This window comes from Chionomys nivalis, chromosome 22, assembly GCF_950005125.1.
Source record: "Chionomys nivalis chromosome 22, mChiNiv1.1, whole genome shotgun sequence".
NCBI classification, from domain to species: domain Eukaryota; kingdom Metazoa; phylum Chordata; class Mammalia; order Rodentia; family Cricetidae; genus Chionomys; species Chionomys nivalis.
This window is the reverse complement of record NC_080107.1, coordinates 54,125,991-54,144,551: the sequence shown is the minus strand read 5'-3', so window position 1 is coordinate 54,144,551 and position 18,561 is coordinate 54,125,991. Positions and strand designations below refer to the sequence as shown.

The following is an 18,561-nucleotide window of genomic DNA, read 5'->3' as shown; positions in this document are numbered from 1 at the left end:
TTTACAAATTCTCAAATGCAGTTAAACACTTCTTACCTGAATTTGAACAGGAAGGTTATCTTTGACTGTATTTAGCAGGGTTTCCGTGGGTTTGTCTTTGCACATTAAAACTAGCTCGAGGTCCATATCATCTTTAATCAGCAAGCCTTTTGCAACCAAGCCAATCCTCATTACACCACACAATGTCCGGCCACCTTGATCCCTACAAATAAAAAGGCAATGTTATTATTATTTCTATAACCTATTTCCCAAACTACAATTAATCATCCATTGCCTTCCTGAATACCTACATAACTAAACTATTATATACATCCAAAAATCTACAAATTAAACCTCAGATTTAAGGCTCTCACATTTAAAGTTACTTTTCCCTAAAAATTGAACAAAGATCATATGTCACACTTTAGGTATTTTAATTCATTATGACACCTCTATTACTCAAGAATCCCAAGAATATTCAAACACCTCCAATATTTTTTCAAACTACTGTTTTTACACTTCTGTAAATTTTAGCAGTAACTAAAGAACATATGAGAAAAATTGGGGGAAATGGCTCAGTGGGTGAAGTGTTTGCTTCACCCACTGATGATGGCCTGAAATCTAATCCCCAGCACCCACAAAGAAGCTGAGTGCAGGAACACTAGGGAAAGAGATATGGGAACATTCCCTGGTGGTTGGTGTCCAGTGAGAGACATCTTAAAACATTTTAAAGAATGTGGGACAGAGGGAAAGAATGAAAGAGAACCCAACATCAACCTATGGCCCCAACATGTGAAGCACACATGTCATATACTCACATATGCACACACACCACACCACTACCCCAACATACATGATAAATAAACTTATTTTCTTTTTTCTTTTTTTTTTTTTTTTTTTTTGGTTTTTCGAGACAGGGTTTCTCTGTGGTTTTGGAGCCTGTCCTGGAACTAACTCTTATAGACCAGGCTGGTCTCGAACTCACAGAGATAACTTATTTTCTTTTTAAGTAGCATATCAATGCCTGAACTTAAACTCAGGAGAGTTGACCATAACAGTCAGGCTCTTTACATTCTGTGGTTGCTTCTAAAGAAACAGCTACAATTACAGATGACAAGCAAGTAAAGTTTGACTAGACTGGAATGGGTATGGTTTAGCAAAGAATTGCCAGTTAGTCAAAAGAAAGTGAAAATGAAAATGAAATGAAGAAGACAGTACTATACTGTGATGCAAATTAGACGGGAAGTTAAAAATTAACTACCCACTCAGTGCCTGAGCCATTGTAGAGATTCAATAAACATTAAGGCAATAAAGACAGTGTAAGTCGAGATGGAGACAAATGCAAGTAACTGTTGGAATCTGCCACCAGTAATCTTGAACTGTTTCTTACTCTGTCTCACCCTCTCTGGTTCACTAATGTGTATAGTCCTTTCTCCATAGTCACCTTGAAAAATCTTGTCTTCAAACTAGTCTGTTCAAATTCTCACTAGAGTATTTCAATAGCCCCTTCCTTACCAGCCTTACCTCTAGCACCTTTGATCTATTATATTATTTGTATATTATTTGTATTTTAGTAAATAAATCTTGCCTGAGGTCAGAAAAGCAAAGCAGCCAAGCCACTAGAGAAGTCTTACCTCTACCATGGCTGGACAATCGTAAACTAAACAGACTAAGCCTCTTTCTACTCCCCTCCCCCCATTTTTATTCCCTCTAGTGCTGGGGTTAAAGGTGTGTGTCACCATTGCCTGACCTCTAGAGGCTTTAGCTCTGCCTCCGGTCTTCAGGAAAGATTTGTTTATCAAAATACATATATAACTACACTATTACATGCAGAATACTGCAAAATCTCTCCAAACCACTATTTTGGATGACATGCCACATATTTTCCTTTATGTCCCTGTGAACATTTGGACATTCAACACAGTGTAGCAGGCAATCTAGAAGGCCTCTTGGCTTCCTGGTTTACACTCTGGCTCTATGACTGTGTGAGAGAGGATGGATTACACATACTTCTTTGAACCTGTTTCCTTCTCCATAAAACAGGACTAAACCTTTTCTCACATAGCAGTTCTCATAGACTTCAATATAAGCAAGGAACTTTGTCAGAGCTCAGCATACATTAAAACCTCAGTAAATAACAACTATTTCTCAAACAGTTCTTATATTTATTTCACATCTAAACCTTTGCAGAGATTTTTGCTTTGCCTTCACTGTTACCAAAACCCTACCAGATCCTCTGAGCCATTTCCAAATACTACCTCTATAATAAAGTGTTTTTCTTTCCCTCCCCTCCCCGACTTTTTTTTTAAAAGATGGGCTTTCTCTTTGTAGCCCTGGCTTTACTAGAACTGAAATGGCTCTATAGACTAGGCTAACCTTAGAGATCCACCTTCCTATGCCTCCCAACTGCTGTAATTAAAGGTATGTGCCACCAATGTCAGGCTCATAAAGCTTTTTCTGATTACTAGAAACAACAGCATTTTATCTCCCTCTTCTTTGATTTATCCAGAGGAAACTTAAGCACAGATACGAAGAAAAAAAAATGGATGATATATAGCTCAATGGTAGAGCACTTGCCTAGAATGCTCAAGACCACTCCTACTAACATAAGTAACAGGAAAAAGGAAGCAAGGGAATCTAGAAGACACAGAGACTACTTTTGCCAACACGCACACACGCACGCACGCACACACACACACACACAAAAATAATAACAGGCTAGTTAGTTTATTGAAATAATGAAAAGTGATCTGGAAAAAGTAGGTTGCACACAGTAATGTAAGTAATAAGCGCACTTATTAAATTCTAAATTATAGTTATAACATGTCACATCTTATCCCACAAGTAAAAGACAGTATGATTGAGCAGACAAACTAATTCCTAATTCTAAAGTCCTGAACTTAAATGATGAATTTGAATATAACAGTTACTGGAAAACAAGCAAATCAATAAAATAAACTGAGGAAACAGTTCTGACATTGCTAGTCATATAAATTGTGGGACCTAATGCCCCTGATTTGACTTTGGAGTCAAGACTGTAAAAAGGTAAACAAAGAGATTCAAGGAAAAGCACAGACAGCAGCTATGCATAAGAGCTTGACACTAGACTGTGCTTAACAACGGTCTGCCTGGTCTTGCTGATCTTCATGCTCTTTGAAGCATTTATTGTAGACCAGGAGTCCAAATACGGGTGTCCATGGAACACAACTCTAAACGTAAGATACATCGGCCCTTGGTTTACACAGAGTAATGAACAGATCTACTCGGTACTCCTTGAGTTCTACCATGTGGCAAGAAATTACAGACAAGTACCCAACCTGAAATGTTTCCACAAAGGCAAAGACTTTACACAGACAACGAAGGGTCTCCAAACATACAGCTGTAAAGACTGAGAGAAAGTGTACATCACATATTCTTTTTAAAGCATTTATTTAAAGCAAAGTAATTTCATCTAACTAAGAAAAATGTCTGATTGCTTTCTACAACTAAGACAATCTCAATAATAAAGAATAGGAATGGGAATGCTGTGTATAAAAGTCCTAATTTTTAAAAATCTTGAAAAAAAACATAAATACTAGAATTAAAATCTGGAAACCATTAATAACTTAACTTGCCTAAGAACTAAAATATATACAGAGAAAGCCCCACTATGTAGGTCCCTCAGTAATCTAATCACTGGAAAATATCATTACCATGAATCACAAATTAAAGAATTACCATGTTAAAGCATCATATTTGAGAAAAGCTGGATTACTTACAAGAACCTACAAACTGAGACACACTCCAGTGTGCAGTTACATGTCAGTTGCCATGCTCTTCAGCATGAAGCTCACTGCTTGTCTTTGAACTAAAGAGGAAAAAGTCGCACTATCTTTCGGGACAGACCATCTATTTACCAATTCTATTCCACTCTTCCTTGTCTACTCATCACCACAGTGAAACAAAACTGAAAGCTGAGGAGAAATTCTGAAGCTTTATTTTTCACTTACATAAACCAAAACTAAAGTAATGTTTTAAACCTATAAATATGGTACAACCAATCAAATAAACTTTATTTTCCCAGAATAGGAAAACTTACTCTAATCATAACAACAGTGCTCAAAACAATACCTCCAAACTGGCATGACATAAAATCTCATGATCTGACTGCAGGCAGCAGAGTGGTTTCATCTTATAGATCACTACTATTACTGCCTAAAATACTTCTCATGTAACTGTTAGAAGGCCAGGCTTCCATTAGTCCTTCCTTCTACAAATAACACAAAATGAACATTAACACTATGTAACAATGTGCAAAGATACTGATACATTCTATGAATTAACAAAGTAAATACAGTTAATGTTGCTAGTATATTTTCCTATATTCTTCTATACTATGACTTCAAAATGTCCAACAGAAACAGTATTTTTTATTTTGTTTTGTTTTGAGACAGGGTCTCATTATGTAGCCCTGACTGAACTGAAGTTCACTATGTAGACCAGACTGTTCACCTGCCTCTGCCTCTGCCTCTGCCTGTGGAGTGCTGGGACTAAAGGCATGTACCACCATGCCCAGCTAGAAACAGTATTTCTGACTTTCTTGAAACAGAAAATATTACTATTTATTACTATTTATTTTAGAACTTAGGAGGCTAAACCAACATAGCAAATGAAATATCATAATCTTCAAACATAAGTGTACTATCAAAAGGGGTCCTGCAAGGACTATCTTTTTTCTGATTCTACTAATTACTCTTCCTCACTTTCTTACAGAATTTAACTCAGAAAAAAAAAAAAATTCCATGAAACATTTACTTTCTTGGTTATGTCACATATGATAAAATTCAAAGAACAGCAAATACATCACCAAATCAGAGTACCCACAAGCTTTTCAAGCAAAGCTTGATAAAAGCCATTCAACACTCACTTGGAATAGTTTTCCACAGCCTCATCTTTCTTTACTTCTGTCTCCCCATCAGTTTTTGTGCCTTTATTCTCGTCCAGCCAGTCTGAGACATGTTTAAGAGCACATTCAACAGTAGACACCATATTCTGAACAGCTTCAAGCTCCTCCGGAGATGGATAGATTGCTGAATGTTTCACCATAACATGGCGATCGTCATTGGCAAAAGATCTAATAGATCTCTGTTAGAAGGGGGAGGGAAACTTTAACAAAAGAAATGTCACCTTGAAAGGATAACAGTGTTTTAAGACAACATGGCACCAACTGACAACCATTGTAAAGCAGTTAATGTTCAAATAATAAAAAATGTGCATAAATGAGTAAGTCCTATTTTATTAAACCGCACCCAAAAAAACAGCAGTTATTTCACTCATGTGATGATAATATTCACATCAGTCACACTAAGCACTGTACACACTTTGTCTTTCATCTGAACCTGTGCTTTCTGATAACCCAAAAAAGAACAAGAAAAAAAAATTCATACCACAAATACCACATGACATTATAGCTTCAAGAATCTCTAGAAACGCTGAAGCGGTGGTGGTACACACCTTTAATCCCAGCACTGGCGAGGCAGAAGCAAACAGAGCTCTGTGAATTCAAGGCCAGCCTGGTCTACAGCCAGGACAGTCAGGGCTACATAGAGAAACCTTGTATCGAGGAAGGAAAAAATAAATTCATTTCTCTAGAAATGAATGATGGTTATTCACAACATGACACCTGGCCACCTCCCAAAGTGCTAGAGAGTCGCACACTTTAATTAAGACTATATAACAGAGTAAAAATAAAAGATGCAGCCGGGCGGTGGTGGCGCACGCCTTTAATCCCAGCACTCGGGAGGCAGAGGCAGGCGGATCTCTGTGAGTTCGAGACCAGCCTGGTCTACAAGAGCTAGTTCCAGGACAGGCTCCAAAACCACAGAGAAACCCTGACTCGAAAAACCAAAAAAAAAAAAATAAAAAAAAATAAAAAAATAAAAGATGCAAATTTATAATGTGAATGTGGAAGCCACTACAAAAATGTTTAGCATTTGACATTCAAATCTTTGATGTAAGCCTTTGAACAAGAACTCCAAATTTCATAACAAGGAAAATACATATTCCAAAGCAATCAATTTCCCAAGCTAATTAACACATGTATTGCATTACCATCAAAATCACTTAAAGACTTATTCCAATAAGCTCCAGACAAACATATTTAAGTATTAAAATAATTAGACCAGAAGAACTATACAATAAAACAGAAAAATGATCACTGAATCTTAAAAATCAAAAGCAGCACTAAAAACCAAAAAATGATGAATGAAATTAATTAGAACACAAAATTTTTACATCACCTAAGCTAAAATTAACTACAAAAAAGCTTTATATATGTATTATATATATATATGACATTAAATCATAGGACTATAAAGACTACAATTAAAACAAAACTAAATTCTGCTAGAAGCAGATAATTCACAAGGAAGGCAACACAAGTCGCACTGTTTTTTTTTTCTGTATTTCACAAAAAAACAGAGATCAACAGAGAAAAACCCAAGTTAACATTTTTTCCCACCATTCTGAACTAAGATATTACAGAATTTCTTCTCCATAAAAGCAAATTAGCTGCTTTCAGACCTTGGCAAAATACTTTTTAGAAGCATTTAACATCTAAAGAAATACTATCATACTTGCTAAACAATATATTTAAAAATACACTGGTAATTAATATTTTATTCTTTTTCTCCTAACTTACAATGTCTTTTAAAACCACTTACTTGGGGGGAAAATTTATACAATATTCTGTCTAAATAAAATATGAAGGGTAAAAACACAGCAAATCTTACCTAGGCACCAGTTGGTGGATGGGCTCAGCTGGTAAAGGTACCTGCAACCAAACCTGACAACCTGAGCTTGATCCATGGCACCCACATAGTAAAAGGAAGAGACCCAATTCCTGTTAAGTTGTCCTCTGACCTACATATATATATGCTATGGCATGCAAATTCGTGTACACACAGAATACACGCAATACACAAAAATATAATTTAAAAATGTAAGGACCAAGACCTCATCTAACACCATGAATTCAAAGTCTTACCTCTCACAAAACCCAAACTTCCTTGACATCCACTCTAACACTCCTTTTTTTTTTTAAATATTTATTTATTTATTTATTTAGTATACAATATATGCCTTCAGGTCAGAAGAGGGCACCTGACCTCATTATAGATGGTTGTGAGCCACCATGTGGTTGCTGGGAATTGAACTCAGGACCTTTGGAAGAGCAGGCAATTCTCTTAACCACTGAGCCATCTCTCCAGCCCCTCTAACACTCCTTATACCCAACAATTACCTCTATTATATTAAAAGCATGTAAAAGTGGTACCTTTCCAGTTATAATTCATGTTTTAGAAACTCTTCTACCATTCATTTGGATAAATTATTTAATTTTCATGAGGAAGAAAAATTATTTAAATTTCATCTGAACTTCATGTAAAGATCTAGATAGATATTACTTAAAGTTCAAGATTACTGAACTACAGTTATTTGTTAATGCCAGCTTTATTCTAAAATATTGTTTAGTAGTCGTATTCTTTGTATTTAGTGAGTTATGGCATACAGTAGCCATAGCTTGGGCTCTAAAATGTGGTTTCTAATTTTTCTGTTGTTGTTAAGAATTATTATTTTTTGCTAAGATTTGTGTATTATTAATTTTATATGTGTGGGTGCTTTGTCACACAGCATAGCATGTGTGACTGTGCACCACACACATGCAATACACAAGAAAGCCAGAAGAGGGCATTGGATCATTCAGAACTGGCGTCACAAATGGTTGTGAGCCACCAAATGCCTGCTGAGAACCCAATCCAAGTTTATTGCAGAAAATGCTCTTAATCTCTGAACCACCTCCCCAGCTCCCTCATCTTTTCTTAAAGATTAGAAAAGTCTAACAACCTTAGCTTGATCCATGGGACCCACATAGTAGAAGGGAAAGACCCAACTTCTTTAAGTCATTCTCTGACCTTCATGCATATGCCAAGTTAAAACAGCAGAGCAACCATATTTGTCTGAGGCACTGAAACCAAGACAATTGTTCACTATCTACCCTTACTGTTAACATTGCCAATTTTATAGTATACAGAATTTTTTTATAAATAAAAAATGAAGAAATACCAGTAATCACCCACCATGGTTTCCTATGGAATTTTAGCTTCTTTTTCCGATCCTTTTCTCTCTTTCTTGTCGTCTTCACTAGACACTGTTTTGTGTGACAGTACCTCCTCATATGCCTAAATCCCAACTGCTCAGTGTCAAAAGTAAGCAAAGATGTTTGAAAACTGTTCTCTGGATTACACCTGCAAGAAAAAAAGAAAAAACTTTTTAACTTGTCTACAATTAGTTTCAAATCTAAATGTGGAACCCATAAGCATGATCTATATTGACTTCAAAGAAAAAAACTTTACTGACAAAATTTACCTTATCTCTTTTATCATTTATTACTTATGTTTATGTTTGTTTGTATCTCTGTGTGTGCCATGTTTATGTGGGAGCTCAAGGAACCCAGAAAATAACATTCGATCCCTTGGAGCTGGAGTTACAAGTAATTCCAAGCTACATGTGCTGTGGAATATTTAACTATGTAAAGATGTGTTACATTTGTTCTTCTGCCTTTCTTCGAGTGCAAAGATATGTTGTATTTGTTTCACCTTGTCTGTGTAAGGTACCTGATTGGTCTAATAAAAAGCTGAACGACCAATATCCAGGCAGAGAAATGATAGGTGGAGCTGTCAGGAACAGAGAATAAATAGGAGGAAAATTCTAGGCTTGAGAAGAGGAGGGAGAAATAAAGGGACATGCCCAAAAGACAGGCAGCCTCCAGCCAGACACCAAGAAGCAGTGAAAGTAAAATATACAGAAAGGTAAAAGGCCCCCAGGCAAAAGTAAATAAAGAGAGGTTAATTTTAAGTTAAAAGAGCTAGCCAGAAAAAAAAAAAAAAAAAAAAAAAAGAGCTAGCCAGAAACGAGCCTAAGTTAAGCCAAACATTCATAACTAATAATAAGTCTCCATGTCATGATTTGGGAGCTGGTTGATGATCCAAAAAAGAAAGCCTTGTATATATACATGGGTGCTAGAAATGAACACCAGTCCTATGGCAGATCACTTTTTGCTTTTAACCATTATACCATCTATTGGGCCTCTCTCTCTCTCTTTTAATAATTATATTATCTCAAACAAAAGCGGTCTAAGTCCAGAAGTCTAAGGGATATGGACAGAAAAAAACAACCCTCCTGGTAGTTAGTGTGGCAAATGGATCATTGGCCCTCCTTGACATAAATGTATTTGCAAGGCAGACAGACTCACTGAAGAGTCACCACCAAACAAGGCAATACTGTTACTGATGGTAATAATGCTTCAAGTAACCATCAGATTTACAATAAAAACTTGGTACTTTGTCAGACCTACATGAAAACTCAATGCATCAAGCATCTTAATATTAACAATATACTGATTTATCATATTTTTCCACTTAATACTACCATTAGATTGACAATACATGTTGGCATAATGTTCATCCTTTGTTTTTAGGACTAAAGTTCAGAATACTCTTCTGGCTCTGTTCTTTTACTACTTAAGGAGGAAGCAGGGACAACATGAAAAGGGATGGAACATGACCCATACACTCAAGCATCCCCTTGACCTATATTTATTCATGCCCCAACTTGAAACTCCACTAGATTTTGGCTTCATTGCTTCATTATTCCTGAATATCCACTCCCTGGATTACCTCCAGAAGCCTTAATAGTCATTCTGCTACCCAGGTTAGCTCATGAGATTTTATTTTACTCAGAAAAAAAATCTGAGCATGGGTGAAATAAGCCCCCACTTTATAAACAAACAAGGGCAGATCCCAACCTTTAATAATGCAGCTACCAGAATTAGAAAGCTACAAAAAATACAAAAGAAACAGCTTCCTCCTCATCTAAACAGTAGCCTTTAAGTTGGCTTCAAATATGGAAACCTGCCAGGCATTGGTGGCACACGACTTTAATTCCAGTTCTTGGGAGGCAAAGATAGGCGGATCTTTGTGATTTCAAGGCCAGCCTGGTCTACAAAAAAGGGCAGTGTGACAGACGCCACGATTCTCCTGCCTGAGACTGACGCTGGTTAGAATCTTTCCCAGTAAGCCACGACTTCATGGTGAACACAGGTTAATAAAAATGGGTTAGATCAAGATATAAGAGTTAGCCAATAAGAAATTAGAGCTAATGGCCAGGCAGTAATTTAATTAATAGTTTTCTGTGTGGTTATTTCGGGTATAAATTAGCCAGGTGACCAGGACAACAAGCAGTCCACCAGCCCAGGTGTAAACCAGTCTGGGATTGGACGCAGCCCGCTCCTCCTCACTACAGGGTCAGTGCTTGGCAGGCTGGGAGTTGGGAGTCCAAACCCCTGGCAGGCTGGGGTGAAACTTTCAACTCAGTATTAAAGTACTTGTGCTTTCTCTTCATATATGTGCAGTAATCACAATTTTATTTGAACGTGTGTGTGTGTGTGTGTGTGTGTGTGTGTGTGTGTGTGTGTGTGAGAAAATTTTGTTTCTTTCAGGGAGATTTTGTAAACTAGTTAGAGATCTGATTGTAAGACAGGAATAGTGCACATAGGTCATAGCAGAGTGCCGTCTGAGTTCAGTTCTAGATCTGTAGTACAAGGGGGAGCAGGCCGCGTCCCACCATCTTGGGCAGGAGAACCATGGTGTCTGCCTATCTGTCCTTCTTCCCAGAATCCAGTTCTGTCTTCCCTGCCTATCTAAGTTCTGCCCTATCAAAAGGCCAAGGCTTTCTTTATTCAACCAATGAAAGCAACACAAATACAGAAGGACCTCCTACACCATGACCCCTCCCCGGGAGGGTCAGGACCACTCTCACAGGGTATTTAGGCTTGCGTTGGAAAAGGGAACACGTGGTTTTTGGGTTTGCATGGGTCCCCCCTCTTTTTGTCTCTTCCTCGCCATGCTCCCGGCCACCCAAGTATAGTATTTAATAAACACGAGCATTTTAATTTGGTCTAATCTGGTTTAATTGGAGTTATTATTGCGTCAGCGGAGCAGCTTCTCTTAAGATTAAACCAAACAAGTACCACTAAAACAATTTATTGAAATGTGATATCTCAAAAATGTTCATTTCACTAAATCTAGAACAACCATATAAAATCCATGTAGTCTTCAGCACCTCCCATTCTCAACACTATTTTATTCTAAGAGGGTTAACCATTCAATATGCAGCTGTGACTCCAGTAGCTAAAAAGATTGCTTTGTGTTCAGTAAGAACTGAAAGTCTACAGGCTGGAGAGATGGCTCAGCCAGCAAAAGTTAGGTTCACAACCAAAAACATATCAAGAACTGAAGTCCATAAACTTTACCCTGTAAAAGAGTGAAGGTATTAAGCCAACAAATTTAAGGAAGAAAATTGAAAGCAAACAAAACAAGAACAACACAAGAGAAGTTATATTTCGAAGGAATTCTGACTGCTAACTTGGTCAAGGTTTACACAGAGGGCAACTCCTCTACACACACAACCTCTGACAACTTCACACAATAACATAATAAAGGAGTGTTTGGAGACGACATTGGGACGGAGCTATAAATGAACTTATAAATCTCACTCAACTTCACACTATTTACAAATGAAATAGAATAAAAAAAATTAAAGTTGCACTCTAACCAGATACAAGGCATGTCCAACATGGGTCATATGCAGTCAATGACATCCACAATTACAGCCCAATACATAATCATAAGCTTAAAGGATTAAACTTTTGTGATTTTTTTCATAACTCAACTGTGTGATTTTATTTTCAAGCATGAACTTTGAAAATGAGAGCACTGTTATGGTAAAAATAAAACGCTGCAGGTCCCAAAGTGGCAGCAGAGGGCAGGAGGTCCTGAGACGATGGTGGGCCATGAAGGCAGCCAGTCCCAGGCGGGTGAGAGACAGAGACCTATTAGGCACATCATGCAGAGAAAGTGGGTATTTATTTAGTGGGTTATGGATGGGAAAGGGAAACGGGGAAGGGGAAAAGGGAAAAGAGCAGAGAGAGAGAGGCAGAGAGAGAGAATGAGAAACAGAGAGGGGGTAGAAAGGAAGAAGTGAGGAGAAGGGAGAGAGGCAGAAGCGGCCTCTTCAGGAGAGATATGGGAAGGAAAGTACTTAGGCTAAAAGTGGAAGAAAGATCTGCTTGCCTCGGTGGACAGGGGTGGGAGTGGGTGAGGCTTGTCTCTTAAAGGGACAGGACAGACCATCACAAGCACATCATGTCATAATGTCAAAAGGTTGGGCACATTTGATAGAATCTAAATCCAAGGCTTTTGCCTCTCTTTATCAATCTGATTTTAAAGAGAAAAAAAAGGGGAAATGGGGTTGGAATAGACAAGATGGCTTAGCAGATAAGGGCACTGGCTCTCTTCCAAAGGATCTGGGTTCAATTCCCAACACCCACACAGCAGCTCATAACCATCTAGTTCCAGGGAATCCAATGCACTTCTTCTGGCCTCCATGAGCACCACCGTATGATCATGATACATGCAAGCAAAACAAAAAGTAATTTTTAAATATTTTAGGTTAAGTTGTATTTAATATAATCTAAGTAGCTGGAAGAAATCACAAAACATTTTTCAGCATTTATCTTTTTTTAAAAAAAAAATAGTCAATTTAGTGGTTAAAATTCGGGCCTTGAAGAGATAGATAGATTAGATAGATAGATAGATAGATAGATAGATAGATAGATAGATAGATAGATAGATAGGATAGATAAAAACCTGCAAGCCAGTGAAGTAGTGCACTCTAATAACTGAGCACAGAAGAGAGTAACAGAGGAGCACAAGTTTAAGTGTGTCTTGCTGTGTGTGCAGGTATACGTGTATGTGTTCACATGCATGTGGATGCCAAGGGACAAATGTCTTTCCTCAGATACTGTCTATGTCCACTTTTTGTTGTTGTTTGTGGTCTGGGATTTTTTTTTTCCTCTGGAATTAGGGTCTTGGCCTGGAACTGATGAAACAAGGCTGGCCAGCTAGTGAGTTCAATCTCCAGAACCCACAGAGTAAAAGAGGGGAAGCAATCCCCACAAGCTGTGCACACATAAATTCATGCACATAGAATAATAAAAGCCAGGCATGGTGGTGTATACCTTTGATCCCAGCACTGAAGAGGCAGAGGTCTGTGGATCTCTGAGTTTGAAGCCAGCCTGGCCTACAGAGAAAATTCCAAGACAGCCAGGCTACACAGAGAAACGCTGTCTTGAAACCTCTTTTAACTGTCCCATGATAATATTTAGTGATCACTAATGCAAGTTCAACCCTGTTCTTGCCACAAATCTTTGAATTTTAGTAACTACAAAAAGTGCTTCTAAAAATCTGGTCTGTTACTTTGAATTCCTGTCCTCCACAGATCTTGTTTCTTTTCCTATTTTAGATAACTACTCCCCACCAGGCCAGGATGTACAGTCTAACCTGGCTACCATTTTCTCACAGTTCTTCCTCCTCTGCAGACTCTCACTTCTATCTTTACCTAATTCAAATTTCGCAATGCACCATTTGCAATTCGCATCAGTAATTCCTGTCCTCACCTGACAAAATAGCAGCCCTGGTTAAAGCCAATCCTCTTGGTTACTAAGCCTTGGGCATCTGAAAATAGGAGGAGCAGGAGTCTCAGCAGCAAACTAATGATCAACAGCTTTAACCTTCAAAAAAGGCAACAAGGAAGAGCTCCCTCAAACAAAGGTGGTGCTACACCCCCCCGGGGGAGGGGGGGGGTTTAAAATGCTAAATCAGTGGCTGGAGAGGTGGCTTCAAGCACTTGCTTAAAGAGGAAAAATTCGGATCCTAGTACCTGTATTAGGCGGCTGGCTCACCCCCACTGATAACTCCAGCTCCAGAAAATTCCATACCCTCTTCTGGACTACACACACACACACACACACACGCAAGTGAACAAAAACACTTCAAAAAAAAAAAAGAAAGAAAAGAAAGGAAAGGAAAATGTTCTGTCATTTGAAAAAACAAGATCCCTGGTGGTTACCAGCAACCCGAGGCTCTAGATAAGCTCCAGTGTTCAAGGACTGCCCCAACTAAGAGACAAATACTACTACTTTAAAAAGTGACATGTTCAACTTTTTTATTTTTTATTGCATTTTTATTTATTTTGTGTAAAAGGGAAAAGGAAAGTGTGTACATGTTACATAGGGTACACATGAAAGCCAAGAACTGATTCTCCTCTTCTACTGTGTGGGTCTTCTCTTAAACATGTAAACTTTTTTCCTACCTCCTTTTGACAAGTCACCCTGCTTCCTATTTCATGCAACATGCACCCATACTAGTGCATTTTAAGCCGTGTATTTTCCCTTCCTTCCTAATAATTCATAATAATGAACTATTTCCACTCCTATATAATAAACCTCTGAACTTCATTCCTACTAGCTTCTATTACTTTGTGTCTACTCAACAAGCCTAATGCTCCTATCATCTGCATCATAATTTCTGTCATTCTATTGGACCAACTTCTATCAGCAGCCTGACATTATAGTTACACCAATCTTTAGAAAAAAAAAATTCACAAATCTTTGACCTCTTGCATGGCTATTATCATAGTCTGTCCTGTCCCTTTAAGAGACAAGCCTATTATCTACCCTGTCTACCAAGGCAAGCTAATCTTCTGCTTCCAGCCTGAGCCTTCCTTTTCCGTCTGTCTCTGTCTCTCTCCTCTTCTCCCCTTCCCTTCCATAACCCATTAAATAAATACCCAACCTCACTCTGCATGGCATGCCTATCCATCTCAGTCTCTCACCCACCATGCAGCTTCCTGTCTGGACCCCGGCTGCATTCGTTCATAGCCTGCCATGGTCTTGGGAACCAGCTGCCTGCTCCTACCACTGCTCAGGGACCTGTGGTGTGATCTCATGGCCCACAACCCACTGCCACCACTCAGGGACCTGCAGCACTTAAACCATTACAGCTATGGCTACACAAACCCATTTTTACGTTCCTCTTTTAAAGGCACAATTCTTTGGGCTTACACTTTTGGTTGACTTTTTTTTTCCTCTCCTATTTTCTTCTAAAATCCTCCCTCCAAACAATTTCTAGTCAAAATACTTTTGAAAACAGGCCTGGTCACAATCTCCTAGAATCTACATACTATAATTGCTGTAAATGATTTATCTTTGTTGACATTTCAGCAACAGATGTTCCTTACTTGCCACACTTTACTTACCTTGGCTCCCATCTAACACACCAGTCTCTCTATTCTCACTCAACTTTATAAATTATTCCACTGTCTCCCTTTTTCTAAAACCTAAGTATTGGAGTACCTTAGAATTCAACAACTACACTTCTGTAAATGCCATTAGTACACTACAGATTCCTAAATTTCTATCAACCCAAGTTCCAGATTCAAAGTCAAGTATATCAACACAGAATGCAGGATGCTTAGCATCACCTCAGCTCCCTGGCATCCCTTTATACAAAAAGTCTGGAATATTTAGCTAGGGGGTTCACCCCAGCTCCTGGCATAAGCTCCCTCCTCTGTGAGTTGCCTCAGTCCAAACTCCACCTCCGAGGAAGCCCACAAAATGGTGAGCCCTCCCCAGGGACGGTCAAGAAAGCCGCCAAAGGGTCAAGGCCATTCCAACCGGCTATTTAAACTGCATCCCCCTCCCCAAGAAGGAACATGTGGTCTCTGGATTACCTGTGGTCTCCCCTTCTCTCTCTTCACCTTTCCATCATCTAATAAACCTGGGCAGTCTGATTTGGTCTGATTGGGATTATTACGTCAGTGCAGAGGTTCTTTTAAGAACCTAGTTTAGGAGGACAGCCATCTTTGAGGTGAGTTTCTGACCCGCGCTGCAGCCCGGGACAGGGAACTCAGAAGTTCCTCATCCCCCCCCCCCACTTCCTAGGCTCCCTGCAGGGGCTCTACTCCCCGCATACTGCCTCTCTCCTCCTATCCCACCGAGCTTGCATCCAGAACCCTCCTCCCCTCTGCCCGCCTTCCCTCTTTGGGCACATAACGCCACCCAGCTCAGCCTGTCTAGGCGCTGGGGTCGAACCCTCAGGGCAAGCGGGCGGAAGGGAGTTCCTGTGTGTCAATAACCTGCCTGCACCAAGCAAGGTAGGCGCTTTGTTTACGAACTACCCAACCAGCACGGAGATCTGTTCTCGGTGCCAGGAGAGCCATCTTTGGGCACGGAGATCTGATCTCGGCACCAGGAGAGCCATCACTGGAGCACCAGGAGGGCCATCACTGGGGAGTGCCATCACTGGGAAGGTACATCAGTAGGTAAGGAGACCTGATCCTGTAAAAGAAGATCCATAGGGGAGCACTCAGATGAAGAGATGGGCAGGCGCCAATGCAAGAATTCAACCAAAAATCTGAAAAACAACATGAAACCACCAGAACCGAGTGACCTCACAACAGGAGGTCATGAACACCTTAATCAAGAAGAAGTAGAAAAAATTGACTTTATGAAAGTTGATTGACGCCCTTAAACAGCATGTAAAAAATGCCCTTATAGAAATGGATGAGAAGTGTAACAGAAAGTTTGAAGAATTGAGTAAATCAGTTAATGATACCCTAGGAAACCAAGGAAAAACAATCAAACAGATAATGGAAACAGTTCAAGACTTGAAAACTGAAATGGGGGCAAAGAAGAAAACACAAACAGAGAGCCGGCTGGACATGGAAAATCTAGGTAAACGAATAGAGACTACAGGAACAAGCATAACCAACAGAAAACAAGAGATAAAAGAAAGAATCTCAGACTCTGAAGATACCATAGAGAAAATAAACACGCTGATCAAAGAAAACAGCAAGGCCAACAATCTCTCATCACAAAACATTCAGGAAATATGGGACACAATAAAAAGACCAAACCTAAGAATAATAGGAGTAGAAGAAGGGGAAGAAGCGCAGCTCAACGGTCCAGAAAATATATTTAATAAAATTATAGAAGAAAACTTTCCCAACCTAAAGAAAGAAATAACTATGAAGGTTCAAGAAGCATACAGAACACCAAATAGGCTGGATCAAAAAAAAACATCCCCTCGCCATATAATAATCAAAACACAAAGCATACAGAACAAAGAAAGAATATTAAGAGCTGCAAAGGAAAAAGGCCAAGTTACTTATAAAGGTAAACCTATCAGACTTACACCTGACTTCTCTATGGAAACCATGAAAGCCAGAAGGTCCTGGATAGATGTATTGCAGAAACTAAGAGACCGTGGATGCAAGCCCAGACTATTATACCCAGTCAAGATTTCGTTCACTATAAATGGAGAAAACAAAATTTTCCAGGATAAAAACAAATTTAAACAATGTGTAGCCACAAATCCAGCCTTACAGAAAGTAATAGAAGGAAAATCACTAACCAAGGAGTCCAACAATGACCACAATAACTCAGACATCTAGAGACCCTTCACCAGCGCAACACAAAGAAGGGAAACAAACAAACTCTACTACTAAAAAAGTGACTAGAGTTAACAACCACTGGTCATTAATATCACTTAATGTCAATGGACTCAACTCACCTATAAAAAGGCACAGGCTAAGAGATTGGATACGAAAACAGGACCCAACATTCTGCTGTTTACAAGAAACACACCTCAACCACAAAGACAGGCACCTACTCAGAGTAAAGGGCTGGGATAAGGCTTATCAAGCAAATGGACCTAAGAAACAAGCAGGTGTGGCCATACTAATTTCTAACAAAGTTGACTTCAAACTTAAATCAATCAGAAGAGATGGAGAGGGACATTTTCTACTCATAACAGGAACAGTTCATCAGGATGAAGTCTCAATCCTGAATATCTATGCCCCTAATATAAAAGCACCCACGTACATAAAAGAAACATTGCTAAAACTCAAGTCAGACATCAAACCGCACACACTAATAGTAGGAGACTTCAACACTCCTCTCTCACCAATGGACAGGTCAATTAGACAGAAACCTAACAGAGAAATAAGAGAATTAATGGAGGTAATGAATCAAATGGACTTAACAGACATCTATAGAATATTCCACCCAAATAGGAGAGAATATACCTTCTTCTCTGCAGCTCATGGAACCTTCTCGAAAATTGACCACATACTCGGTAACAAAGCAAACATCCAGAGTTACAAAAAAATATTAATAACCACCTGTATCTTATCAGATCACCATGGATCAAAGCTAGAATTCAACAACAATGCTACCCCCAGAAAGCCTACAAACTCATGGAAACTGAACAGTCAACTACTGAACCATACCTGGATTAAGGAAGAAATAAAGAAATTAAAGTCTTCGTTGAATTCAATGAAAATAAAGAAACAACATACTCAAACTTATGGGACACTATGAAAGCAGTCCTAAGAGGAAAGTTCATAGCACTAAGTGCCCACTTAAAGAAAACAGAGAAAGCACACATTGGAGATTTAACAGCCCACCTGAAAGAACTAGAAAAAAAGAAGCAGACTCACCTAGGAGGAGTAGAAGACTGGAAATAACCAAACTGAGGGCTGAAATCAACAAAATAGAAACACAGAGAACAACTGAAAGAATCAATGAAACAAAAAGCTGGTTCCTGGAGAAAATCAACAAGATTGATAAACCTCTATCCAAACTAA

At 38.9% G+C, this 18,561-nt stretch overlaps 1 protein-coding gene across 4 annotated transcripts in view; it reads right to left on the bottom strand.

The window, feature by feature from the left end:
- The window catches only part of Strbp (spermatid perinuclear RNA binding protein), a 147,086-nt gene that overhangs the window by 75,730 nt on the left and 52,795 nt on the right, over positions 1 to 18,561 (bottom strand). For all 4 annotated transcript variants that reach the window (XM_057755698.1, XM_057755695.1, XM_057755697.1 and 1 more), the window contains exons 2-4: positions 8,094 to 8,261; positions 4,886 to 5,103; positions 37 to 202 (exon numbers count right to left, since the gene is read on the bottom strand). In XM_057755698.1, coding sequence (XP_057611681.1) covers positions 37 to 202; positions 4,886 to 5,103; positions 8,094 to 8,096 — 387 coding nt within the window. In that variant the 5' untranslated portion in view covers positions 8,097 to 8,261. The remainder of the gene's footprint in view (positions 1 to 36; positions 203 to 4,885; positions 5,104 to 8,093; positions 8,262 to 18,561) is intronic.